This window comes from Triticum aestivum, chromosome 4A (genome assembly GCF_018294505.1).
Source record: "Triticum aestivum cultivar Chinese Spring chromosome 4A, IWGSC CS RefSeq v2.1, whole genome shotgun sequence".
NCBI classification, from domain to species: Eukaryota; Viridiplantae; Streptophyta; class Magnoliopsida; order Poales; family Poaceae; genus Triticum; species Triticum aestivum.
Window position 1 is genome coordinate 680,296,297 of NC_057803.1, and position 26,314 is coordinate 680,322,610.

The following is a 26,314-nucleotide window of genomic DNA, read 5'->3' on the forward strand; positions in this document are numbered from 1 at the left end:
TCAGCGTTGTTTCTCTATTGGGAACATCGCATGTGTGGAGGCAAGGCCTTGAGGTACTGCGTTGTAGTTCTCTTGTTGTGTTTGCCGGTGGTCCAGGTGGATCTTCATGGGCACTATATACGAAATGACCGGTTAGTCCAAGAAAGATGGTTTCTCAGGACTGACCGAGTCCCTCCACCCACTTGTCGTCTCCTTTTAGGTATTTAAGGGTGGGTTGGTGCGTCGGTAAGAAAAGTTCAAGTGAAGTTGTTGTTTTTCAAGGTATCCGGTGTCGGTCGAGGCGCAACTTGGAGTTTTTGTTTAGGGAACACCCCTTTTGCGCTGTGTTTGTAACGGTTTGTGGTGGCTAATCTTGCGATTACCTCGGTGTAGTGTTTGAACTACTATTGTTGTTTGTGTCGAGATGTAGCTTCTGTATTTATCTTTTGCGTTTTATAAAATACATGATACGTCTAGGCATACTCTCTCGAGGAAAAAATATACGTTCAATGTCCATGATTTCTCATTTTTCGGATGGGCGGCCTCAATGATTTTTTTAAACTATTGAGGGTAGTCAAGGTATATGAGTGACGGCGTCACTGCTCTGATTAGATTGCCTTCATTTTATTGAAGGCATGGCACTATTTGTTACCATGGAGAAGATGATTCCGAGAAATTTTCACTCTAAATCATAGTTATACGAGTTAGTTTGTAATTCCTTACATCCATGATGGCAAGCATTGTATCTGTAATTTTGTCAAGTTCAAATAAAATTATGCGTAATAAAAAAAGCAAACTCTGAAAAAAAATTAGAAGTGTTTACTACGTAGTAGTTTCGAGCATCTGCCTAAAAGAAAAACAGTTCATAAAAAAACAGTTTCCAGCAAAAAAAAACTGAAATCTGTACACAGAAAGAGGTAGTGGTATTCCTCTATCCTCCGGAAAGGAAAACAATTATTACCAAAATAGATAAGATAAGGATCCGACGCGCAGAAATCAATTTACGTCGAAGCCTAAGCAGAAGCGTGTTGTGCACATTTCAGCCTTTACAGATATCTTCTCAAAATTCCCAGCTAGCTTACAGCTCAAGCGCGCAGACCAAAACAGGTCACATGGCATGGCATGGCATCAGGACGCGAAGAAAAGAAGAGACGATGGATGAAAAACAAAAGCGAGCAGGCAACGGCGCATGCGGCCATGTGACCTCGCCCGCGCCGATCGAGACGAAACCAGAGCTCCGCACATGGCTTTGGTCCTCCCGTCCGGACTAAATCGACAGCGCAACGAGCAACGGCCGCTCTCATCGGTTTACCGTTGTCGTCCTGCTATAGCCTTTCGATCCCCGTACCACGCCGCATCAAGATTCAAGACAGGAGGTAGGCCCCTGATCCGGATGATGGGTGAGAATTCAGCAAATTCCACACGGCAGAGCAAACTGCTCGAACAGAGCGCGTAGTCGAGTAGCGTTGCAGATTAGGGTTTCTTGCCATTTTTCGCGGTTGTGTTTTTTTTTTTTTGCGGGGTTAATTAATAGAGAACAGATTCGTACATCCAGGAGCGGAGATCAATCAGGTAACAAATGAAAGAATTCTATTGATGATGATAATCTCGCGCATGTGTAGCGCAACACGGCGGTGTTACATATAACTCACTCCCCAGCTCAACAAAGAGAACCGAAAAAGAATCTCGTCGGAGTATAAACAACGTTGGATCAGACTCAGAGCCCCACGGCGGCGGCAGGTCGAAGATCAGCTCAGGACCCTCGCCACATCTAGAACATGATGGCGGCTGCGACCGCGCCGGCGACGGCGACGAAGCTGGCGGCGGACGAGTACACGGCGGAGCTCGCGGGGGCGCCGGTGGGGGCACCGGTGGGCGTGGCGGAGACCGCGGAGGGCGTCATCGCGGAGGGAGCGTCGGTGGGCGGGGCCGGGGGCGAGGCCATCGGGGACGGCGACGCGGCGGTGGGCGGGGTGGCGACCGGCGCAGGGGCGGTGGCCGGCGACCTCGCCGGCGGTGCGGGGAGCGGGGCCATCCTGGGCGCCGGCATGGGGCCCTGCGCGGCGGCGGCGACGGCGAGGAGCGCGATGACGGCGGCGACCACGGCGAAGCGAGCCATCTGGCTGTTGTTGTTGATTGCTGGTTCAGAGAGGAGATGGGACGCGATGGGAAGCGAACGCTTGGGCTATGGTGTGGAGAGCGGAGAGGCTGTTGAGTTGTGAGGACTGGGACGGGGCGAGGAGGCTGGTATTTATAGCGGGAAGGCGATTTTCCAAACGTCGGTCGAGGCAGGCAAGGCAACAACAGCTGGAACGTTGAAGCCTCGGGCTGTCGTCACGGGCAGCGACGACGCGTGAGACCAGAGCAGAGCAGAGCAGTCTGTCTTCGCGGGGACGGCGCCGCGCAAAGCTGAACTCTTCGCGCCGCGGCACCGCGTCGTCCCGGTGGTTAATGGGGACACGTTGTGTAGAAGGTGAAGATTGGATGGACGTGTGTGTACAATTTTCTACCGAGGCTTCGAGTCGGCGGCTGTATCACGTGTGGTTCGTGGTCGGTGGTCTGGCAGATTGGTGAGGAGTAGAAGTTTGGCTTTGCCAAATTGGTGATAGAGAACGTAAATGATTCAGTTTGTCTAATTCACATCTAGATGTTTTTTAAGAATGTCACATCTAAGCTCCCACAAATATATAATGCAGCAACAAGAAATAAAAAAAAACTAGGACAAAAAAATAGACCACAAACAGAGTGGAAATCAGCTTAGATGTGACATAGTTATGCCACATCTGGATGTGTCCTAGACAGACCCTAAATGATTTGACTCCACCAACTCATCGGTCGATCGGGTTTGGTCAGACTCGTCGCCCGTACGCCTCCTCTCCTCTGCTCTTCTCCGACGCGCTATTTCTGTTTTTGAGTGAGTAACTCTGACTGAGTCGCTATATGGGCGTGATCACCGTAACAACCATTGATAAGATGATCTTGGATCGAACAAAATCACCCTAGCAGAGTCATCAAAAATTATGCAGGGCGCTTTATATCAAGCCCACTAACCTCCAATTTGTAGATTGTTGACGTTGGTTTGGAGCGCACAACATCCCTAAACAGCTCGCGTGGGAGGGATGTTTCACCTTCCCCATGTCTCCCGTGCTGGCCCCGTGGCCCGTCACAAATTGCCGCCACTTTTTTCCGTCGTTAGTAACTAGTATAAAAGGCCCCATAGCTTCCACTTCTCTTCTTATCGCCCACAACCTACATTTTCCTTTTCGCCGTCCACAGCCCCCACTATCATCACCGATGGAATGGGTGTTGTTCTCGGAGGAGGACAGGATCACCATGAGGTGTTGTTAATAATTAGGCTAACCATCTTGTGGGATACATATGGATTTCTTCAAGGATTTGTAAGTGTCCCTGAAAATGGTTAATATACTGTTGTGAGTAGCACAACGGAGGCAACTTTGGCTGTTGGCGCTCACGGTGTGTCATCGGGCGTGCGTCGGCCACTCTAGCAGATGTAATAGATGGTGGACTTCCGCACTAGTAGTGACCGGCGGATGGAGCTACGGTCCACGGCTTGGTGGTCGTGATTCAGATTTGGTCAGCCAAGTGGGAGTGGCTGCAAACTATACTGCATCGACCTTCTACGGCTCCACAACATTGATGGTCACTGAAAGATCTTCGGCGGTGTTCATCTATGAAGATTCATTGGTTGACTTCGGCAGTGAGATGCAAATAATGAACGACGACTTAACCCAGCGGGATGGTTGTGCAGCGGCGATGTTCGCATCACATGTAGCTGCTGGGATCGCGGAAAAGTGATGGTGACAACACTAGAGTGACTTCGATTGTGGTGCTACTCAAGCACCCGGTCGCGAGCTCTGGGGTGAAAGCCAAGGTCTGACCCGGGCTGATAATATAACGATATTTTTACGTCGTTACTTTATTGAAGGCACTGCTCGGGTATGCACAGATTGATTATTCAAGGTGAAAAATTTATTCTGGTCTTAGTGGTTAGATCAGGTGACGGTGACGCTTGAGTGTTGCTCCCTTCTTGAAGGAGTAGATGATGTTGCAGAATCTTGCCGTCTGAATGGTGTCATGAGATGGTTGGTGTTGATATGGTCATTGTTAAGAAAATCGTTAAGTGCTAGCTGCTCGAGGTCGGAGAGTAGGGGATTAATAGGCCAAATAGGGATTAATTGGCAAGTTAACTGATTAAACGAACGAATTCTTAAACATGGGTTGTACTAGTGTGTGTTTTTGTGTGTGTGTGTATGTTAGTGTTGATTGTGTGTATCCTGTGAAGAGATCAGGTGTGTTCTTTGTGTTTGTATCCTTTCTATGCTTTTTCTTAATCAATAAGTACATCAATTATATAAAAAAAAGTGGTGCCAGAGCTTGTGCCTTATGTGCGTGTGATCTGTGTGCGTGCATGGACGGATCAGAGTAGACGGACGTGTAGCTGTGGATGAGCAGCTTGCCATCGTCCGTGACGTGTACGTGCTCTAGTTGGCTGCATGCGTGACGAGCAACTCTGCGTGCGTAGAGGAGGCGGCGTCTCTGCGAACTGTCGACCGCGCCTCGCCCTTCTAGCACGACGGTGGCACCCTCCGGCACACCATCCCACCGTGGAGCCGATGCCCAGCGCCACCTCCTATCCGAACTCGCCCTCCTATCCTCGTCGACCCTCTCGCCAATATGGAGCAGCCGGGATGCGTCGCTGACCAAAGCGCCTGTGAGTATGGAGGTGCGGGGTTTTTTTTCTGCAAAAGGGTAGGAGCGGATTTGGGGAAGGAAAAAAACAGCCAATAACTAGTGCGGCCCGCATGTAAAAATTCTTTTACCTATTAGCGCCCTGTTCGAAATCACGCCGCTCCATAGCTCCGCTACTGCAGCGGGCGGAGCTGCAGTTGAAAATCATGGAGCTGCGGTTTCCCCGCTCCGCAGACTCCGGAAGTGGATGGATTGCCGAACAGGACCAAGTTTTGGTAACTCGGTGTTTACGCATCACCTCCACGGCCTTCGTAACGTACATAGATAATTAGTATCGAACCTTTCAACATGGAAATTCTGCTAAATTTTCTTTTAACGCGTTCTCGCAAAATAAAAACAAAAAACCGTGACTGAGAGCGTGTCCAGAATGGGAAAGACATTCTGGTCCCTCATGTAGATGCATTAAGTAAAATCATAAGAAAAAAAATGAAAAATACAAAACTAACCTGACAACGAAAAGAGGGTTTGATGCAACTATTGTCCCTTTGATCAACACGAAAGATGAGATTTTACTGCTCTCAAGTGGTCTTTTGTTTTACAAATAATGTAAAATAAGTAAGAGCATCTGTAATAACTGACAAAAAAAATGACCTCAAGACATAAAAGCCGAAGTTTTGGATTTTGAACACAAAAAAAGGGTTTCACAAGAGACCTAAAATCCTATGGGTATCAATAGTTTTTAATAGCCACCTAGATTTTGTTACCAGGATCAAAATATATGTCAAAAAAATTCCAAAAATGTGGCGCCAACCCCATTCGACGCTCGGTAAGGTTTGGTGAGTACGCACTAACCGATTCCGACTGCCGGCCATAGCCGACCACCCCGAGCCCTGTCGCCAATCCAGAATCTCACCATATTGCCCCGACGTCATGTGCAACCTTCGCCGCCACCTCAATGTTCCTCCCGCCGTGGCCTTGATTTTAGCTGCACTAGTTGTGTCCATGATGCTCTGTTGCATCCAGGAACTGCTCGACATCTGCGCCGCTTCCCACCGCATCTGATATGGAGGTGCGCGACATGCACGAGGCTGTCAACCGCCGTCGCAGTGGGCGAGTTCACGAAGCTCGGGCACGCTGCCATCGCCGCTCATTGCCTCCCTCCCAACGGGCTTTCTCACCCTCTGCCCCCTTCGCCTCCTGCTCTGGTCGCCAAGCGTTGGTTCTGTTGGAAATATGCCCTAGATGCAATAATAAATTGATTATTATTATATTTCCTTGTTCATGATAATCGTTTATTATCCATGCTAGAATTGTATTGATAGGAAACTCAGATACATGTGTGGATACATAGACAACACCATGTCCCTAGTAAGCCTCTAGTTGACTAGCTCGTTAATCAATAGATGGTTATGGTTTCCTGACCATGGACATTGGATGTCGTTGATAACGGGATCACATCATTAGGAGAATGATGTGATGGACAAGACCCAATTCTAAGCCTAGCACAAGATCATGTAGTTCGTATGCTAAAGCTTTTCTAGTGTCAAGTATCATTTCCTTAGACCATGAGATTGTGCAACTCCCGGATACCGTAGGAGTGCTTTGGGTGTGCCAAACGTCACAACGTAACTGGGTGGCTATAAAGGTACACTACGGGTATCTCTGAAAGTGTCTGTTGGGTTGGCACGAATCGAGATTGGGATTTTGTCACTCCGTGTAAACGGAGAGGTATCTCTGGGCCCACTCGGTAGGACATCATCATAATGTGCACAATGTGACCAAGGGGTTGATCACGGGATGATGTGTTACGGAACGAGTAAAGAGACTTGCCGGTAACGAGATTGAACAAGGTATCGGTATACCGACGATCGAATCTCGGGCAAGTACCATACCGCTAGACAAAGGGAATTGTATACGGGATTGATTGAGTCCTTGACATCGTGGTTCATCCGATGAGATCATCGTGGAACATGTGGGAGCCAACATGGGTATCCAGATCCCGCTGTTGGTTATTGACCGGAGAACATCTCGGTCATGACTACATGTCTCCCGAACCCGTAGGGTCTACACACTTAAGGTTCGATGACGCTAGGGTTATAAAGGAAGTTTGTATGTGGTTACCGAATGTTGTTCGGAGTCCCGGATGAGATCCCGGACGTCACGAGGAGTTCCGGAATGGTCCGGAGGTAAAGATTTATATATAGGAAGTCCTGTTTCGGCCATCGGGACAAGTTTCGGGGTCATCGGTATTGTACCGGGACCACCGGAAGGGTCCCGGGGGCCCACCGGGTGGGGCCACCTGCCCCGGGGGGCCACATGGGCTGTAGGGGGTGCGCCTTGGCCTACATGGGCCAAGGGCACCAGCCCCTAGAGGCCCATGCGCCAAGATATAGGAAAAAGGGGAGAGTCCTAAAGGGGGAAGGCACCTCCGAGGTGCCTTGGGGAGGATGGACTCCTCCCCCCCTCTTAGCCGCACCCCTTCCTTGGAGGAAGGGGCAAGGCTGCGCCTCCCCCCTCTCCCCTGCCCCTATATATAGTGGAGGGGAGGGAGGGCATCCATACCTGAGCCCTTGGCGCCTCCCTCCCTCCCGTGACACCTCCTCCTCTCCCGTAGGTGCTTGGCGAAGCCCTGCAGGATTGCCACGCTCCTCCATCACCACCACGCCGTTGTGCTGCTGCTGGATGGAGTCTTCCTCAACCTCTCCCTCTCTCCTTGCTGGATCAAGGCGTGGGAGACATCGTCGAGCTGTACGTGTGTTGAACGCGGAGGTGCCGTCCGTTCGGCACTAGGATCATCGGTGATCTGAATCACGACGAGTACGACTCCATCAACCCCGTTCACTTGAACGCTTCCGCTTAGCGATCTACAAGGGTATGTAGATGCACTCTCCTTTCTACTCGTTGCTGGTCTCTCCATAGATAGATCTTGGTGTTACGTAGGAAAATTTTTGAATTTCTGCTACGTTCCCCAACAGTGGCATCATGAGCTAGGTCTATTGCGTAGATTCTTTGCACGAGTAGAACACAAAGTAGTTGTGGGCGTCGATATTGTTCAATATGCTTGCCGTTACTAGTCTTATCTTGATTCGGCGGCATCGTGGGATGAAGCGGCCCGGACCAACCTTACACGTACGCTTACGTGAGACCGGTTCCACCGACAAACATGCACTAGTTGCATAAGGTGGCTGGCGGGTGTCTGTCTCTCCCACTTTAGTCGGATCGGATTCGATGAAAAGGGTCCTTATGAAGGGTAAATAGCAATTGGCATATCACGTTGTGGTTCATGCGTAGGTAAGAAACGTTCTTGCTAGAAACCCATAGCAGCCACGTAAAACATGCAAACAACAATTAGAGGACGTCTAACTTGTTTTTGCAGGGTATGCTATGTGATGTGATATGGCCAAAAAGGATGTGATGAATGATATATGTGATGTATGAGATTGATCATGTTCTTGTAATAGGAATCACGACTTGCATGTCGATGAGTATGACAACCGGCAGGAGCCATAGGAGTTGTCTTTATTTATTTGTGACCTGCGTGTCAACTTAAACGTCATGTAATTACTTTACTTTATTGCTAACCGTTAGCCATAGTAGTAGAAGTAATAGTTGGCGAGGCAACTTCATGAAGACACGATGATGGAGATCATGATGATGGAGATCATGGTGTCATGCCGGTGACGATGATGATCATGGAGCCCCGAAGATGGAGATCAAAAGGAGCAAAGTGATGATGGCCATATCATGTCACTATTTGATTGCATGTGATGTTTATCATGTTTATACATCTTATTTGCTTAGAACGACGGTAGTAAATAAGATGATCCCTTACAACAATTTCAAGAAGTGTTCTCCCCTAACTGTGCACCGTTGCGACAGTTCGTGTTTCGAAGCACCACGTGATGATCGGGTGTTAGATTCTAACGTTCACATACAACGGGTGTAAGACAGATTTACACACGCGAAACACTTAGGGTTAACTTGACGAGCCTAGCATGTACAGACATGGCCTCGGAACACGGAGACCGAAAGGTCGAACATGAGTCGTATAGAAGATACGATCAACATGAAGATGTTCACCGATGATGACTAGTCCGTCTCACGTGATGATCGGACACGGCCTAGTTTGACTCGGATCATGTAATCACTTAGATGACTAGAGGGATGTCTATCTGAGTGGGAGTTCATAAGATGAACTTAATTATCCTGAACATAGTCAAAAGGTTTTTGCAAATTATGTCGTAGCTCACGCTATAGTTCTACTGTTTAGATATGTTCCTAGAGAAAAATTAGTTGAAAGTTGATAGTAGCAATTATGCGGACTAGGTCCGTAAACTGAGGATTGTCCTCATTGCTTCATAGAAGGCTTATGTCCTTAATGCACCGCTCAGTGTGCTGAACCTCGAACGTTGTCTGTGGTTGTTGCGAACATCTGACATACACGTTTTGATAACTACGTGATAGTTCAGTTAAACGGTTTAGAGTTGAGGCACCAAAGACGTTTTTGAAACATCGCGAAACATATGAGATGTTTTGAGGGCTGAAATTGGGATTTCAGGCTCGTGCCCATGTCAAGAGGTATAAGACCTCCGATGACTTTCTTAACCTGCAAACTAAGGAGAAAAGCTCAATTGTTGAGCTTGTGCTCAGATTGTCTGAGTACAACAATCATTTGAATCGAGTGGGAGTTGATCTTCCAGATAAGACAGTGATGGTTCTCCAAAGTCATTGCCACCAAGCTGTTAGAGCTTCGTGATGAACTATAACATATCAGGGATAGATATGATGATCCTTGAGGTATTCGCGATGTTTGACACCGCGAAAGTAGAAATCAAGAAGGAGCATCAATTGTTGATGGTTGGTGAAACCACTAGTTTCAAGAAGGGCAAGGGCAAGAAGGGATACTTCATGAAACGGCAAATCAGCTGCTGCTCTAGTGAAGAAACCCAAGGTAAAACCCAAACCCGAGACTAAGTGCTTCTGTAATAAGGGGAACAACCACTAGAGCAGAATTACCCTAGATACTTGGTAGATAAGAAGGCTGGCAAGGTCGATAGAAGTATATTGGATATACATTGTGTTAATGTGTACTTTGCTAGTACTCCTAGTAGCACCAGGGTATTAGATACCGGTTCGGTTGCTAAGTGTTAGTAACTCGAAACAAAAGGCTACGGAATAAACGGAGACTAGCTAAAGGTGAGCTGACGATATGTGTTGGAAGTTTTTCCAAGCTTGATATGATCAAGCATCGCACGCTCCCTCTACCAAAGAGATTGGTGTTAAACCTAAATAATTGTTATTTGGTGTTTGCGTTGAGCATAGACATGATTGGATTACGTCTATCGCAATACGGTTATTCATTTAAGGAGAATAATGGTTACTCTGTTTATTTGAATAATACCTTCAATGGTCTTACACCTAAAATGAATGGTTTATTAAATCTCGATCGTAGTGATACACATGTTCATGCCAAAAGATAGTAATGATAGTACCACCTACTTGTGGCACTGCCACGTAAGTCATATCGGTATAAAACGCATGAAGAAGCTCCATATTGATGGATCTTTGGGCTCACTCGTTTTTGAAAAGTTTGAGACATGCGAACCATGTCTATTGGTGTATATGCATGAAGAAACTCCATGCAAATGGACCGTTTTGACTCACTTGATTTTGAATCACTTGGGACATGCAAATCATACCACATGGGCAAGATGACTGAAAAGCCTCGTTTTCAGTAAGATGGAACAAGATAGCAACTTGTTGGAAGTAACACATTTTGATGTGTGCAGTCCAATGAGTGCTGAGGCATGCAGTGAATATCGTTATGTTCTTACTTCACAGATGATTCGAGTAGATGTTGAGTATATTTACTTGATGAATCACGAGTCTGAATTATTGAAAGGTTCAAGTAATTTCAGTGTGAAGTTGAAAGATCGTCGTGACAAGAGGATAAAAGATCTATGATATGATCATAGAGATGAATATCTGAATCACGAGTTTGGCACAGAATTAAGACATTGTGGAAATTGTTTCACAATTAATACAGCCTGGAACACCATAGTGTGATGGTGTGTCCGAACATCATAGTTGCACCCTATTGGATATGATGCATACCATGATGTCTCTTATCGAATTACCACGATAGTTTATGGGTTAGGCATTAGAGACAACCACATTCACTTTAAATAGGGCACCACGTAATTCCGATGAGATGACACCGTATGAATTATGGTTTAGAGAAACCTAAGTTGTCGTTTCTTAAAGGTTTGGGGCTGCGACGCTTATGTGAAAAGTTTCAGGATTAAGCTCGAACCCAAAGCAGATAAAATGCATCTTCATAGGACACCCAAAACAGTTGGGTATACCTCCTAATTCAGATCCGAAAGCAATAGGGATTGTTTCTTGAATCGGGTCCTTTTTCGAGGAAAGGTTTCTCTCGAAAAGTTGAGTGGGAGGATGGTGGAGACTTGATGAGGTTATTGAACCGTCACTTCAACAAGTGTGTAGCAGGGCACAGGAAGTTGTTCCTGTGGCACGTACACCAACTGAAGTGGAAGCTTATGATAGTGATCATGAAACTTCGGATCGAGTCACTACCAAACCTCGTGGGATGACAAGGATGCGTACTACTTCAGAGTGGTACGTAATCCTGTCTTGGAAGTCATGTTGCTAGACAACAATGAACCTACGAGCTATGGAGAAGCGATGGTGGGCCCGGATTCCGATAAATGGCTCAAGGCCATAAAACCCGAGAGAGGATCCATGTATGAAAACAAAGTGTAGACTTTGGAAGAACTACTTGATGGTCGTAAGGCTGTTAGGTACATATGGATTTTGAAAGGAAGACAGACAATGATGGTAAGTGTCACCATTGAGAAAGCTCGACTTGTCGTTAAGATGTTTTTCGACAAGTTCAAGGAGTTGACTACGATGAGACTTTCTCACTCGTAGCGATGCTAAGAGTCTGTTGGAATTATATTAGCAATTACTGCATTATTTATGAAATCTTGCAGATAGGATGTCAAAACATTGTTTCCTCGACGATTCTTGAGGAAAGGTTGTATGTGATACAACCGGAAGGTTTTGTCTATCCTGAAATATGCTAATAAGTATGCAAAGCTCCAGCAATCCTTCTGAGGACTGGAGTGAGCATCTCGGAGTTGGAATGTATGCTTTGATGATGATCAAAGATTTTGGGTGTATACAAAGTTTATGAGAAACTTGTATTTCCAAAGAAGTGAGTGGGAGCACTATAGAATTTCTGATGAGTATATGTTGTTGACATATTAATGATCAGAAATGACGTAGAATTTCTGGAAAGCATATAGGGTTATTTGGAAAGTGTTTTCAATGGAAAACCTGGATTAAGCTACTTGAACATTGAGCATCAAGATCTATAAGGATAGATCAAAACGCTTAATAGTACTTTCAAATGAGCACATGCCTTGACGTGATCTTGAAGGTGTTCAAGATGGATCAGTCAAAGAAGGAGTTCTTGCCTGAGTTGTAAGGTATGAAGTTAAGACTTAAAGCTCGACCATGGCAGAATAGAGAGAAAGGAACGAAGGTCGTCCCCTATGCTTAAGACATAGGCTCTACAGTATGCTATGCTGTGTACCGCACCTGAAGTGTGCTTTACCATGAGTCAGTCAAGGGGTACAAGAGTGATCCAAGAATGGATCACAGGACAGCGGTCAAAGTTATCCTTAGTAACTAGTGGACTAAGGAATTTTCTCAATTATGGAGGTGGTAAAAGAGTTCGTCGTAAAGGGTTACGTCGATGCAAGCTTAACACCTATCCGGATAGCTCTGAGTAGAGATACCGGATACGTATAATGGAGCAACAATTTAGAATAGCTCCAAGTAGAACAGTTATTTGGAATAGCTCCAAATAGAACGTGGTAGCTGCATCTAGGAGATGACATAGAGATTTGTAAAGCACACACGGATCTGAAAGGTTCAGACCCGTTGACTATAACCTCTCTCACAAGCATAACATGATCAAACCCAGAACTCATCGAGTGTTAATCACATGGTAAATGTGAACTAGATTATTGACTCTAGTAAACTCTTTGGGTGTTAGTCACATGGGGATGTGACCTTGAGTGTTAATCACATATCGATGTGAACTAGATTATTGACTCTAGTGCAAGTGGGAGACTGTTGGAAATATGCCCTAGAGGCAATAATAAATTGATTATTATTATATTTCCTTGTTCATGATAATCGTTTATTATCCATGCTAGAATTGTATTGATAGGAAACTCAGATACATGTGTGGATACATAGACAACACCATGTCCCTAGTAAGCCTCTAGTTGACTAGCTCGTTAATCAATAGATGGTTACGGTTTCCTGACCATGGACATTGGATGTCGTTGATAACGGGATCACATCATTAGGAGAATGATGTGATGGACAAGACCCAATCCTAAGCCTAGCACAAGATCATGTAGTTCGTATGCTAAAGCTTTTCTAATGTCAAGTATCATTTCCTTAGACCATGAGATTGTGCAACTCCCGGATACCGTAGGAGTGCTTTGGGTGTGCCAAACGTCACAACGTAACTGGGTGGCTATAAAGGTACACTACGGGTATCTCTGAAAGTGTCTGTTGGGTTGGCACGAATCGAGATTGGGATTTTGTCACTCCGTGTAAACGGAGAGGTATCTCTGGGCCCACTCGGTAGGACATCATCATAATGTGCACAATGTGACCAAGGGGTTGATCACGGGATGATGTGTTACGGAACGAGTAAAGAGACTTGCCGGTAACGAGATTGAACAAGGTATCGGTATACCGACGATCGAATCTCGGGCAAGTACCATACCGCTAGACAAAGGGAATTGTATACGGGATTGATTGAGTCCTTGACATCGTGGTTCATCCGATGAGATCATCGTGGAACATGTGGGAGCCAACATGGGTATCCAGATCCCGCTGTTGGTTATTGACCGGAGAACATCTCGGTCATGACTACATGTCTCCCGAACCCGTAGGGTCTACACACTTAAGGTTCGATGACGCTAGGGTTATAAAGGAAGTTTGTATGTGGTTACCGAATGTTGTTCGGAGTCCCGGATGAGATCCCGGACGTCACGAGGAGTTCCGGAATGGTCCGGAGGTAAAGATTTATATATAGGAAGTCCTGTTTCGGCCATCGGGACAAGTTTCGGGGTCATCGGTATTGTACCGGGACCACCGGAAGGGTCCCGGGGGCCCACCGGGTGGGGCCACCTGCCCCGGGGGGCCACATGGGCTGTAGGGGGTGCGCCTTGGCCTACATGGGCCAAGGGCACCAGCCCCTAGAGGCCCATGCGCCAAGATATAGGAAAAAGGGGAGAGTCCTAAAGGGGGAAGGCACCTCCGAGGTGCCTTGGGGAGGATGGACTCCTCCCCCCCTCTTAGCCGCACCCCTTCCTTGGAGGAAGGGGCAAGGCTGCGCCTCCCCCCTCTCCCCTGCCCCTATATATAGTGGAGGGGAGGGAGGGCATCCATACCTGAGCCCTTGGCGCCTCCCTCCCTCCCGTGACACCTCCTCCTCTCCCGTAGGTGCTTGGCGAAGCCCTGCAGGATTGCCACGCTCCTCCATCACCACCACGCCGTTGTGCTGCTGCTGGATGGAGTCTTCCTCAACCTCTCCCTCTCTCCTTGCTGGATCAAGGCGTGGGAGACATCGTCGAGCTGTACGTGTGTTGAACGCGGAGGTGCCGTCCGTTCGGCACTAGGATCATCGGTGATCTGAATCACGACGAGTACGACTCCATCAACCCCGTTCACTTGAACGCTTCCGCTTAGCGATCTACAAGGGTATGTAGATGCACTCCCCTTTCTACTCGTTGCTGGTCTCTCCATAGATAGATCTTGGTGTTACGTAGGAAATTTTTGAATTTCTGCTACGTTCCCCAACAGTGGCATCATGAGCTAGGTCTATTGCGTAGATTCTTTGCACGAGTAGAACACAAAGTAGTTGTGGGCGTCGATATTGTTCAATATGCTTGCCGTTACTAGTCTTATCTTGATTCGGCGGCATCGTGGGATGAAGCGGCCCGGACCAACCTTACACGTACGCTTACGTGAGACCGGTTCCACCGACAAACATGCACTAGTTGCATAAGGTGGCTGGCGGGTGTCTGTCTCTCCCACTTTAGTCGGATCGGATTCGATGAAAAGGGTCCTTATGAAGGGTAAATAGCAATTGGCATATCACGTTGTGGTTCATGCGTAGGTAAGAAACGTTCTTGCTAGAAACCCATAGCAGCCACGTAAAACATGCAAACAACAATTAGAGGACGTCTAACTTGTTTTTGCAGGGTATGCTATGTGATGTGATATGGCCAAAAAGGATGTGATGAATGATATATGTGATGTATGAGATTGATCATGTTCTTGTAATAGGAATCACGACTTGCATGTCGATGAGTATGACAACCGGCAGGAGCCATAGGAGTTGTCTTTATTTATTTGTGACCTGCGTGTCAACTTAAACGTCATGTAATTACTTTACTTTATTGCTAACCGTTAGCCATAGTAGTAGAAGTAATAGTTGGCGAGGCAACTTCATGAAGACACGATGATGGAGATCATGATGATGGAGATCATGGTGTCATGCCGGTGACGATGATGATCATGGAGCCCCGAAGATGGAGATCAAAAGGAGCAAAGTGATGATGGCCATATCATGTCACTATTTGATTGCATGTGATGTTTATCATGTTTATACATCTTATTTGCTTAGAACGACGGTAGTAAATAAGATGATCCCTTACAACAATTTCAAGAAGTGTTCTCCCCTAACTGTGCACCGTTGCGACAGTTCGTGTTTCGAAGCACCACGTGATGATCGGGTGTTAGATTCTAACGTTCACATACAACGGGTGTAAGACAGATTTACACACGCAAAACACTTAGGGTTAACTTGACGAGCCTAGCATGTACAGACATGGCCTCGGAACACGAAGACCGAAAGGTCGAACATGAGTCGTATAGAAGATACGATCAACATGAAGATGTTCACCAATGATGACTAGTCCGTCTCACGTGATGATCGGACACGGCCTAGTTTGACTCGGATCATGTAATCACTTAGATGACTAGAGGGATGTCTATCTGAGTGGGAGTTCATAAGATGAACTTAATTATCCTGAACATAGTCAAAAGGTTTTTGCAAATTTTTTGAATTTCTGCTACGTTCCCCAACAGGTTCACCCACCATCCCGCCTAATTCCAGCGTCTCTGTCATCGGATCCACCCTCCAGCCTCTCCATCGTCGGATCTTTATGTTTCATTTGAATTTGAAGTTTGAGTATCCAATTTTAGGTATACTGTAAAAGAACAAAAAAAATACTCCGGCCGTTCCATAATGTAGTGCATATAGATATTCTTGAAAGTCAAACCTTACAAACTTTGACCAAGTTTATAGAGAAAACTATTTATATCTACAATACAAAATTTATACAATATGAAAATATGGCTTATGATGTATCTAATGATATGTCTGTGGTATTCTAGATGCATATGTTTTTCTCTACAAACTTGATCAAGTTTATAAAGTTTTACTTTTTGAAAATCTATACGCACTATATTGTGGAACAGAGGGAGTAGCTACCTAAATCTCCTCTCTCCTCATAAAAATGGATTTAGGTGGCCAAAAAATTGGTTCTCTATTGGGCTACAAGATCACACTGGTAGATTGCTCGTGACTAAATACGAATTAGATGAAAGCTTTAGAGTTTTCTAATCCGGTATCTTCTTTCTGATATGTACGACAAACACCATTATAATTTGTCAAACTAGTCCAGAAAGATTTTAATGGCATGAGTGAGAAAGTGGTATTCTCACCTATCGTTGTAGTTGAGTTGTATGAATTTACGTGGATGAGCATACCAAGGCTCTTCGATACAAAAAACCCATTTTCACGTGAATGAAATTTTTTTGTTGAAACATTTCGTTGCATGGCATTCCCTCATCCTTACACTAAAATCGATTATAAGTCCTCTACATTGCTTAATGATCAATTGTGTTAACACAAGACTATCTTCCTTTTTGTCTTCTCATAAACTCAGATTATTATTCCTTTTCCCATGAGTGATAAGGTCCAAATTTGGGCTTGAGTATTGCACAAGTAAGTTGTGTGGATAATACAAAATAGTTATGTAGTGACCAACTACTGGACCACGACCACCGAAAGGAACTAGCAAACCCACACGATGGCGCAACTCGGCGTTGCTCCACGACCACAACCCACTTTGGAAATGCTCAGGACCACTGCTAATCCTCACCGACCACGCCGGGCTAGGGTTGAAATGAACTCAACGGCGATAGAAATCCCTTCCCCACGAATGTGTGGACGGTGGCCGCCGCCCCTAAGCCGGAAGCCCGGGTGTTGTCCCAGATTTGGGCAACTACCGACACTTAGAGGGTCTCCCATAGATGCTAGCTGCCAAGGTGGACAATAGCCCCGTTGCCCACGTGCACAACTCCACTTAGTGGGGGTCCTCCTTCGTCCCCGAGGAGCAACAACACGGGCATCTACAAGGGTATAGGGTTAGGGGAAGGTAGATGGAGGAAGACGGGAGAGGAGATGGAAAGGGAGGAGTGTCCGTTAGACAATGAGGGAGGCCAGATTCGGCCAACCACTTGTTGGCTACACGCTAGGAGCGCTGGATGAACGCACGCCAACTACCAAGGAGCCGACAGGGGAAGGAAATGTCGGCGACGTGGCAGGGGTAGGTGTGATGAGAGGAGCCCCACCGCTTACTACTGGGGATTTTCTCGGCGGCATGGACCGGTGGAGGCGTGGGAAGGAATGGTTAGGGCGGGATCAATAATTGGCGGTGCAAGTTGCCTCCAGTGTCGCCCGAATTGGACGACGTGGGGGTGTTATGAGTATTTTTTTGGTGTTCAGTTTTTAATTTTCTTGGATCTACACCATTTAAGATTGGTCTTTTTTTAAATTTTCATGAAATGAAAATTTTTGGTTGTGTTGGACGTGTCAACTGTGTGCATTGTGTTTTGTAGAGACAGTGCATTCATAGTGCAAGCATATCATCTCGATATATTGATTGAATATGTTCTTTACCAAAGATAAAACAAGAAGCATCACGAATAATTTTAAATAGAACGTAGGATAATTTAGTTGCAACTTTGGAAATCTATTGCAGTGATTGAAGTTGTCACTCTGCTTTCCGGGGCAACTTCAACATGCCGGAAAATTTTGGGAATTGAGTGTAGGTCAGATTGGTTAAGTTCTTTGTGGTGGAACCAGCCCACCAGAGTTCAAGTCGTGGACTTGACGCTGGTGCTCGCGTTTTCCTAGATTTAGTTCAGTCTTTTCGCCAATATTCGTTTAGACTATCCACAATGGGTAGGAACATAGACTAGTAACATGGGCACATGTTACTAGTCTATGTTACTATCTCTATAGTAGGGAGTAACATATGTGTGGTAACATGGAGCACTTCATTTATTAGGCTATAGGCACATATTGCCTTAATATGTGTGATGTTACTTATACTAGTAGTAACTAGCTATGTTATCATTTTCATCTCTTTCTTCATTCATTGCATGTCACATCATTTATTTAACCTAGATATGTGTGGTGTTACTACCTATGTTACTCCCACTGTGTGTAGTCTTAATGGAAGGAGACGTTCTCGTCGACTACGAAGTGCCGGTGATGACTTTGTCAATCTCGAAATGTTGTGTTGGGCCAGTCTTTCGAAGATGCTCATAGGAGTAAGGTGTACGTGGGTATATAGCGACGAGTGTTTGTACGTGTATGTAAAGGCCTTCAATTGTACTGTGTTAAAAAAACAGACTGGAATTTTCTACTCCGAAGATTTTACAAAAACAAAAACTTTCCGACTTTGCGATGAGAGTGCTTATTTTGGCAATTATCTAAATTTACTGTATGTCTGATTGTCCGACAGTAGCAGTTTTCCCTGCGTGAACAATGGCAATTATGAGAAACACAAGGTTTTACTTGAACGAATTAGCCTGCGACGGCATGACGAAATGGAAAACGTGCTTTCTGTTGTGCACCGAACGCCACGAGTTCGTTACGGTGTTGACTTCCGCACAATCATTACATGCTCAACCAGAGGAGACACGAGTTACAGGTTGCCATGTCTACTCATAATGCTGGTGTGACGAGCTGTCACAAGTCACAATTGTGGAGCTCAACTAAAGAACAGCAAAGCCTCCACCTTTCTCTTCCTCCGGATCATTCATCAGTTCATCACCAATCACCATGTCCAAGGTAAGAGCCGATTCCCCAGCCCCACTATCGAAACCATTTTCGTTGCTAACTACTGTATGATTTAACTCTGCATTTGTTCATCTGGTCTCTTTTACAGAAGATCGTGCTCAAGGTGGACATCACCGCCGAGCGGTGCAAGGCCGGCGCCATGAGCGTCGTCGCCAAGCTCCCAGGTACGCATAAGCTTGCAGAAGCCAAGGACCGTGTATTTATTTGCAAGTTCGTGCTCGACCATCGGTTGTAATGCAGGTATCAAGTCGATGGCGGTGGACGGCGAGAAGGGGACGCTGACCGTGGTGGGGGACGTCGACGTGGTGTGCATTGCGAGCGCGCTGCGGAAGGCCAAGTTCACGGCGGTCGTCGTCAGCGTCGGGCCTGAGGTGGAGGAGAAGAAGCCCGAGCCGGCCAAGAAGCCCGACGAACCAAAGAAGTCTGAAACACCCAAGCCGGCGCCGCCCTGCTGCTGCTCCGGCCCCGGCAATGCGTGCTGTCCCCGGCCGATGCCGCCGTACCCTGGCGCGGCCATCGTGTGCTACGAGGAGGAGCCTGACGGCCATTGCATCATCGTGTGATTTTGCAAGCTACTAGCGAACTTTCGTGTTCACTTCTTATTTCTCTGAACTTTTTTGTATTCACCTTTTTGTCGGTTATTTTTATGAAGCGTATCATAAATTATGATCATATTTGGCACTGGAATTTCCCTTGGTTTCTCTAGGGTGTGATGCCAGTGGTGGCGCCAGGTTCTAGAGGGTGAGTATTCATTTTGGAGAAGGGTATTCATTTTGCCCAAATCATCACTGTTTTGCAAAAAAAAAATCGCTTGTTTTATATAAAATTTTAATGGTTTGTCAAAATCTTGGGTATTCAACCGAATACCTAAGAAGACTCCTGGCGCCGCCCCTGTGTGATGCGCTTGTACATTTGACCCACAAAAAATTTGGACGCGGTTAGCTAGCGCATGTTTGCTAGCTAGTCTTCCTCAACACACATCTAAGAGCAACTCTAGCAAATTTTTCGCATGTGCGGTCGTCATGTAGGATATACAGTGCTCCATCTAGATATGAAGGACACGGCGGCGGCTGTGCATAAACACAGAATCGCCAAAACGGCAACCTTCATAAATTTTAGATGTGCATCCCGCTTACTTGTCATCGATTGCAACTGTTGTTCCCAAAAATCCAAAATTCATAACACGCTAGATTTAGACTTCAGTTCAATTTCATTCCTCACCTTGCAAGTTTTTCAATAATGGATTAAACATCGATCTCAACTAGGAATTCTATATGCATTTACAAAATGGATTTCAAGAAGGACTAAAACGATTCTCTGCTAAACTACGAGTTCTTCATCCTCTTCGGAGTGATCTCGCAGTCGGGGAAGGCTTTGGCTGCCACGACATCCGCAGCCACGCGGTCCACCAACACCTATGTGTCATGTAGGCGGCACAAGTCCACAGTCTAGAAAGCCGGCATGAGCGTGCCTGCCATTTCTGCGGTGGTGGCTATCAAAATGTGATCAAAGTACACAAAAGCGGTGGGAAGGTGGCCGCAAACAACGTCCATTAAGTCTTAATGCGGACTTCATCATTAACCCACTCTCTCTCGATGCGGTCCTCTTTGGTCTCGTCAGGCAAAGGTCCGCAAGGAGGGCACAGCCAAACCGACATGGTAACAGGGGAAGAGAGGACGGCGGCTGGCGAAGGGGGGCGATGGGGTGTGCGTTTTTCGTCAACAGGGATGGGGGAAGAGTGTGGTTCCAACGAAGGAGGGCAATGGTGGCAGTACTAATTTAAGAAAGGCGAGTCTCCTCTGTGTTCTACAGCCGTCGATGCAGATGTTCCCTGCTCCTACCAGTAAAATTGAGTAATGCACATCCGAAGATAAGCTGAGAGAAACAGGCACATACAAAAACCACGGGAGAAGAATATAAGGAAACAAACGAAAGAATTGTATATTCATAAATAATCTCATGCATGTGTAACAAGATTACATCGCAATGTCGTATAATCTTCATCGGTCTCTAATAAAGAATCCGCGGAAACAATATAAATTGTATAGACAAGACGAAGCAGAGTCGTCGTCCCTCCATCTAGAACATGACCGCTACGGCGACCGCTCCGGCGACTGCGACGAAGCTGGCGGCGGACGAGTACACGGCAGAGCTCGCGGGAGTGCCGGTGGGGGCGCCGGAGGGCGTGGCGGAGACCGCGGAGGGCGTCATCGCAGAGGGAGCGTCGGTGGTAGGGGCCGGGGTAGAGGCCATCGGGGACGGCGACGCGGCGGTGGGCGGGGTGGCGACCGGCGCAGGGGCGGTGGTCGGCGACCTCGCCGGAGGCGCCGGTAGCGGGGCCATCCTGGGCGCCGGCATGGGGCCCTGCGCGGCGGTGGCGACGGCGAGGAGGGCCATGATGGCGGCGACCACGGCGAGGCGAGCCATCTGGTAGCTGCCGATGGTGATTCGGAGAGGAGACGAGGTGAGATGATAGCAAGCAGACGCTTAGCTCTGTGTGTAGGAGGCTGGAAGCTGTGCTTGAGCAGCGAGTTGTGGATTGGGATGGAGGGAGGAGGCTGGTATTTATCGTAGCCGGAGGCAGCCGGGAGCTGGAACGTTCAAGTCTCAGGCTGTCGTCATGGGCAGCGAGTCATCAACGACGCGTTAGTCCAGGCTATCCGCGTACAGGTGGAGATCTTCTCGCGCGGGACGGCGCCGTGCACTGCAAAGTCGATCCCTTCGCGCAGCGGCACCGCGTCATGGGCAGCGGATTCGGCTTGCCTCTTTCCCCATGTTCCAATCCGTGCTTTCATTTCATCTTATGGTTGTTTTTTTTTCTTTTTAATCTAATCATCTCTCCCTCTGATTTTAAGAGGGTGGAACCGCGTTTTATTTTGTTTCAATCAAATCAAGTCACGTACGCGGGAGCATGAATGGTGACACGTCAAGATTGGGTCTAGGAATAGTAATCTGGCGAGGTCTAACGCCTAGACTAGTTTCGAGACACGTTGCGTACTTGCGTCGGACGTCAAGATCGGATCTACAGTACCATTTTTCCGTTATGCTGCATCGCGTACGTTTGGTAGTCCGTAGTCGGTAGGCCAGTAGAATATTGTGCAGGATTTTGCCTTGTAAGCCAAATTGCAGCGGGGAAACGAGGCGATGGTGCTCCACAACCGTTTCGCCACTAGGGGTGCGTTTGGTTCACCACTCCGTTTTAGGCATTTCGCGTATTTATCTTAGTTGGGCCTGTTTAAACTAAATGTAGGCTAAAAAGGAGCAACTGCGTGTAGTTTGGTTGACTGCATTAGGCTCCGTGCATGAGGAAAGCAATTTCTACCTTGCTATTTGGTTGCCTGCGTCGCTGCTGTTATACAAATAACATGTTGTTTGGTAGCAAACGACATAAAATGTGATCATCACTTTTCACTAGTGATGACCATACCATACACACTGAACATCATATTGTCCTAACTAGAAAACAAACAGCAGTTTTTCCTAGCTACTAGCAAATGGCAGTACAAGTTATTAAGAGAAATACGGCTGAAAAGGGAAAAGTTCAACGATGCTAACTAGGTAGAAGTCCATCATTTTCCTCTTCTTCCTCCTCATCCTCTTCTTCTTTTTCTTCTTCCGATGTTGTTGTTGTGATGCTGCTGCTTCTTCTTTTCTTGTGTGGCTGCCTCTTCTTCTTCTTCTTCACAGCATATTTGAGGTTTTAATATGACTGTTGTCACTTCAAACTAAGATGCTGGAGAGGCGAAAATATATAGAACATAGATTGCGCACGATTAATTATAAATTGGGAGGACACGAGCAAACTAAAACAACCTAAGGATCGCTCCCTCCCTCTCGTATCGCTTCAGGGCTCCCTCGATCGCTCCCTCCAAGGCAATCAGGGGGCCAAACCCAGTGCCCCGGCCCGCGCCCCCCCTCCCTCTCCTCCACCTCGCCGTCCCCAGAGACGTGCGCCGGCTAAGCCCGAGCGCCGCCGGTGATGGGGACAGCGGGGATCTAGGCTGCAGCCCCGCGGTCTGGAGGGACCGGCGGCGCGAAATCGCCCTTCGGTCTTCGTCTTTCCTGGCGGTTCGACGCTGCTCCGGCGGCTTCTTGGGGAGGGCGGACCAGGAGGAGATGTGGCCATGGTTGACTGGTCGGCGACGCCTCCGGTCATATCTGATCTGGCCGGTGCCGTTGGCGGTGGTGGCTATCTCCTCCATCGGAGGTGGTCGGCATGAGGCTGGATGGTCAGATCTCGAGATCCGCCATCTAGTTCCGGTTGCGACCCGGGAAGACATAGTTGCCGGTGAAAACTGAGCCGATGGCAGGCGATGGCGGCATTCTGCGTCGTTACCTTGATGAAGGCATCGTTGTGTAACTACTGTCGACCCACTCGTGTTGCTCCGGGGGAAATCCTAGGATCTGGTCTTTCAGATCGAACGATGGTGGTACTGCGGTATTGTTTTCTCTTTTGGGAGCATCGTTTGTGGGGCAGAGCTGGAAGGCAGAGGCAGGAGGTGGAGCGGATTCGTCATGCACAAAGCTTTCGATGGAGATGTCAAGTCATGCTTGACCGACAGGTGCTACGTTCTATCAGGCCTGGTCGGCAGGTGCTACGCATGACTGATCTTCCAGAATCTTCGCGTCTGGACAAACGAGCGCGGGGCGATGGCGCCGTTGGGCACCCTGGTGGCGTCGACGGATGGACGTACTGGCAAGGATGATACAAATCTCTCTCCTGAAAATGGGTCAGCGGTTCGATGATGATGACGGCGTCTAAAATGTGTGCATGTAGTGTACGCTTTAGGTCTGCTGCACCGGTTGTGGGTTCCGATACGTTATGTGGATGGATCAGCGACGACACCAGTTTTAGATATGAGGAGTGAGAGCACTCCACATTATCGAGTTTCGTAGGTGTGAGTGATGGCTTCGGGTGACTTGATGTATATTTTTGTTAGACCTATGTTGAATAATAAATAAATAAATAAAGATGACCGTAGGCATCGATTGATGTAGAAGCCGAGGATCTTAACCTCCTTTTCCAAAAAATAAATAATTATAAATTGGGATATAAGCTTTGGAATTTTGTAACCGGATCTTCTCATCAGATATGCGGGACGATCATCGTTACAGAAAGTTAGTGGCACGAGTAAGAAACCAAAGTACTTTCACCCCTCATTCTGTAGTTGAGCTCTTCGGTATTTCTTTTACCATTTTTACGTTGAAAATACTTTTCACATGATAGACAAATTTGAGTTCCGAATCATCTAAAAACGGCCAGTTTCCTGTGTTCAACAGTCCTTGATGCTGATTTTCCCCAATCTTACACTTGTACAAATCAGAGAACTACCCTGAGAAGAACATGCTAAAATGGCGTTTGAGCAACATACTAGACATACTAGAGCAAAGCGGCTGGTAAGAATTATACTGAAACTGAATTTGTAGCCCGTAGTATATCAGAAACTAAGCTGGAAAGGAAAATACATATCCACTACAGGGTAATTTCAAGTATCAAATGAAAGAATTTTATATTCATATTAATCTCGTATAACAAGATTACATCGCAATGTCGTGTAACCTTTCCTCCGTCTATAATAAAGAATCTTAGAAACAATGAACCTGTGTAGACAACACCGAGCAGAGTAGCAGAGTCGTCGCTGCATCTAAAAGACGATGGCGGCGGCAACCGCTCCGGCGACTGCGACGAAGCTAGCGGCGGACGAGTACACGGCAGAGCTCGCGGGGGTGCCGGTGGGGGCGCCGATGGGCGCGCCGGAGGGTGTGGCGGAGACCGCGGGCGGCGTCATCGCGGAGGGAGCATCCGTCGGCGCGTCGGTGGGCGGGGCAGGGGGAGAGGCCATCGGGGACGGTGACGCGGCGGTGGGCGGGGTGGCGACCGGCGCAGGGGCGGTGGCCGGGGACCTCGCCGGAGGTGCGGGGAGAGGGGCCATCCTGGGTGCCGGCATGGGGCCCTGCGCGGCGGTGGAGACGGCGAGGAGGGCGATGATGGCGGCGACCACGGCGAAGCGAGCCATCTGGTAGCTGTTGATGGCGATTTGGAGAGGTGATGAGATGATAGAGCGCGGATGCTTAGGCTCTGTGTAGATTGTAGAAGCTGTGCTTGAGCTGCGAGTTGTGAATTGGGATGGGAGGAGGAGGCTGCTATTTATAGAGAGATGCTTAGGCGATTCTAAATGTCGGTGAAGGTAGGCAAGAGCTGTAACGTTCGAGTCTCCGGCTGTGGTCATGGGCAGCGACGACGCGTGAGAGCAGGCTGTCAGCGTTACAGGTGGAGATATGTTGGCGCGCGGGGACGGCGCCGCGCAAAGTTGATCCCTTCACGCCGCGGCACCGCGTCGTGGGCAGCTGCCGCGTCCAACGTCAAGATTGGATCTTTAAGCCAGGGGAAGGTCCAACGACTAGTTTCCAGACACGTTGCGTCGAACATCGAGATTGGATCTACGATTTTTCTGTTGAGACTTCGAGTCGGCTGCTGCATCACGTAGGTTTGGTAGTCCGTAGTCGGTAGGCCAGTGGTAGAAAATTGTGCAGAATTTTAATTTTTTTTGCGGTGAAAATTGTGCCGAGTTTTGACTTGGTACTAGAAAGAGTAAGCCAAATCGCGGAGGGAAAATGAGGCGATGGTTGCTCCACGACCGCTTCATCACTGCTCCGTATGTTTCTAAATATAAGCCATTTTAGAGATTTCAATACGGACACATATGAAGCAAAATGAGTAAATCTATACACTCTAAAATACTTATGTGCAATATACATTCGTATGTAGTCTGTGTTGAAATGTCTAAAAAAACTTATATTTAGAAACAGATGAAGTAGATCACTCACCAGGGTTTGCACCATGCATATAAGTAGCGACGAGAAGTTCTACGTGTTATTTGTTTTGAGATAGCTCACCATTCATGAATGATAGTTTTGTGAGTTCTTAATTGGTATAGCTACAAGCATCCGGTACAGAAGATATGATAAAGTGCCCGTACAAAAGATGCACTACAGCACAATGGAGAAAGAGCAATGCAGTAGAGATAAGAGAGAGGTGAATTCTAGTTTTTATCCCTACTTTGACATTTTTTACGCAGATGACACAATTTTATAGTTGTTCATCCGGATTACTCCATTTAGTGGATGCTTTACCGGTTTTTACCCCATTTACGGAAATTTACTCGACATAAAAAGAGATGAAATGGGGTACAAAATATGATATGCATTGAACATGCAAAATGTACAAAACCATTTAGCTGAAACTTCACTAGTGGGTGTGCACTTAATTAGCAGGACGGTACAAGATGCACTAGTTTTTCTTGCAAATCATCTCAACAAGTATGAAATACCAGGTCATTTTTCTTCTCTATCAAC

At 47.2% G+C, this 26,314-nt stretch overlaps 4 protein-coding genes across 4 annotated transcripts; 1 reads left to right on the plus strand and 3 right to left on the minus strand.

Moving 5' to 3' along the window:
• Nucleotides 1-1,552: 1,552 nt before the first annotated feature.
• LOC123083088 (arabinogalactan protein 1) lies at nt 1,553-2,217 on the minus strand. Its single transcript, XM_044505222.1, has one exon. It carries the CDS (start codon nt 2,096-2,098, stop codon nt 1,751-1,753), a length of 348 nt encoding a protein of 115 aa, XP_044361157.1. The 5' UTR covers nt 2,099-2,217; the 3' UTR covers nt 1,553-1,750.
• Nucleotides 2,218-18,867: 16,650 nt separating this feature from the next.
• Nucleotides 18,868-19,564, plus strand: LOC123083089 (heavy metal-associated isoprenylated plant protein 2). Its single transcript, XM_044505224.1, has 3 exons — nt 18,868-18,949; nt 19,047-19,122; nt 19,199-19,564. Exons 1-3 carry the CDS (start codon nt 18,941-18,943, stop codon nt 19,519-19,521), a joined length of 408 nt encoding a protein of 135 aa, XP_044361159.1. The 5' UTR covers nt 18,868-18,940; the 3' UTR covers nt 19,522-19,564.
• A 1,311-nt stretch (nt 19,565-20,875) lies between these two features.
• Nucleotides 20,876-21,514, minus strand: LOC123083090 (arabinogalactan protein 1). Its single transcript, XM_044505225.1, has one exon. It carries the CDS (start codon nt 21,383-21,385, stop codon nt 21,038-21,040), a length of 348 nt encoding a protein of 115 aa, XP_044361160.1. The 5' UTR covers nt 21,386-21,514; the 3' UTR covers nt 20,876-21,037.
• A 2,928-nt stretch (nt 21,515-24,442) lies between these two features.
• LOC123083091 (arabinogalactan protein 1) lies at nt 24,443-25,102 on the minus strand. The gene has a single exon (XM_044505226.1). It carries the CDS (start codon nt 24,973-24,975, stop codon nt 24,604-24,606), a length of 372 nt encoding a protein of 123 aa, XP_044361161.1. The 5' UTR covers nt 24,976-25,102; the 3' UTR covers nt 24,443-24,603.
• Nucleotides 25,103-26,314: the final 1,212 nt, after the last annotated feature.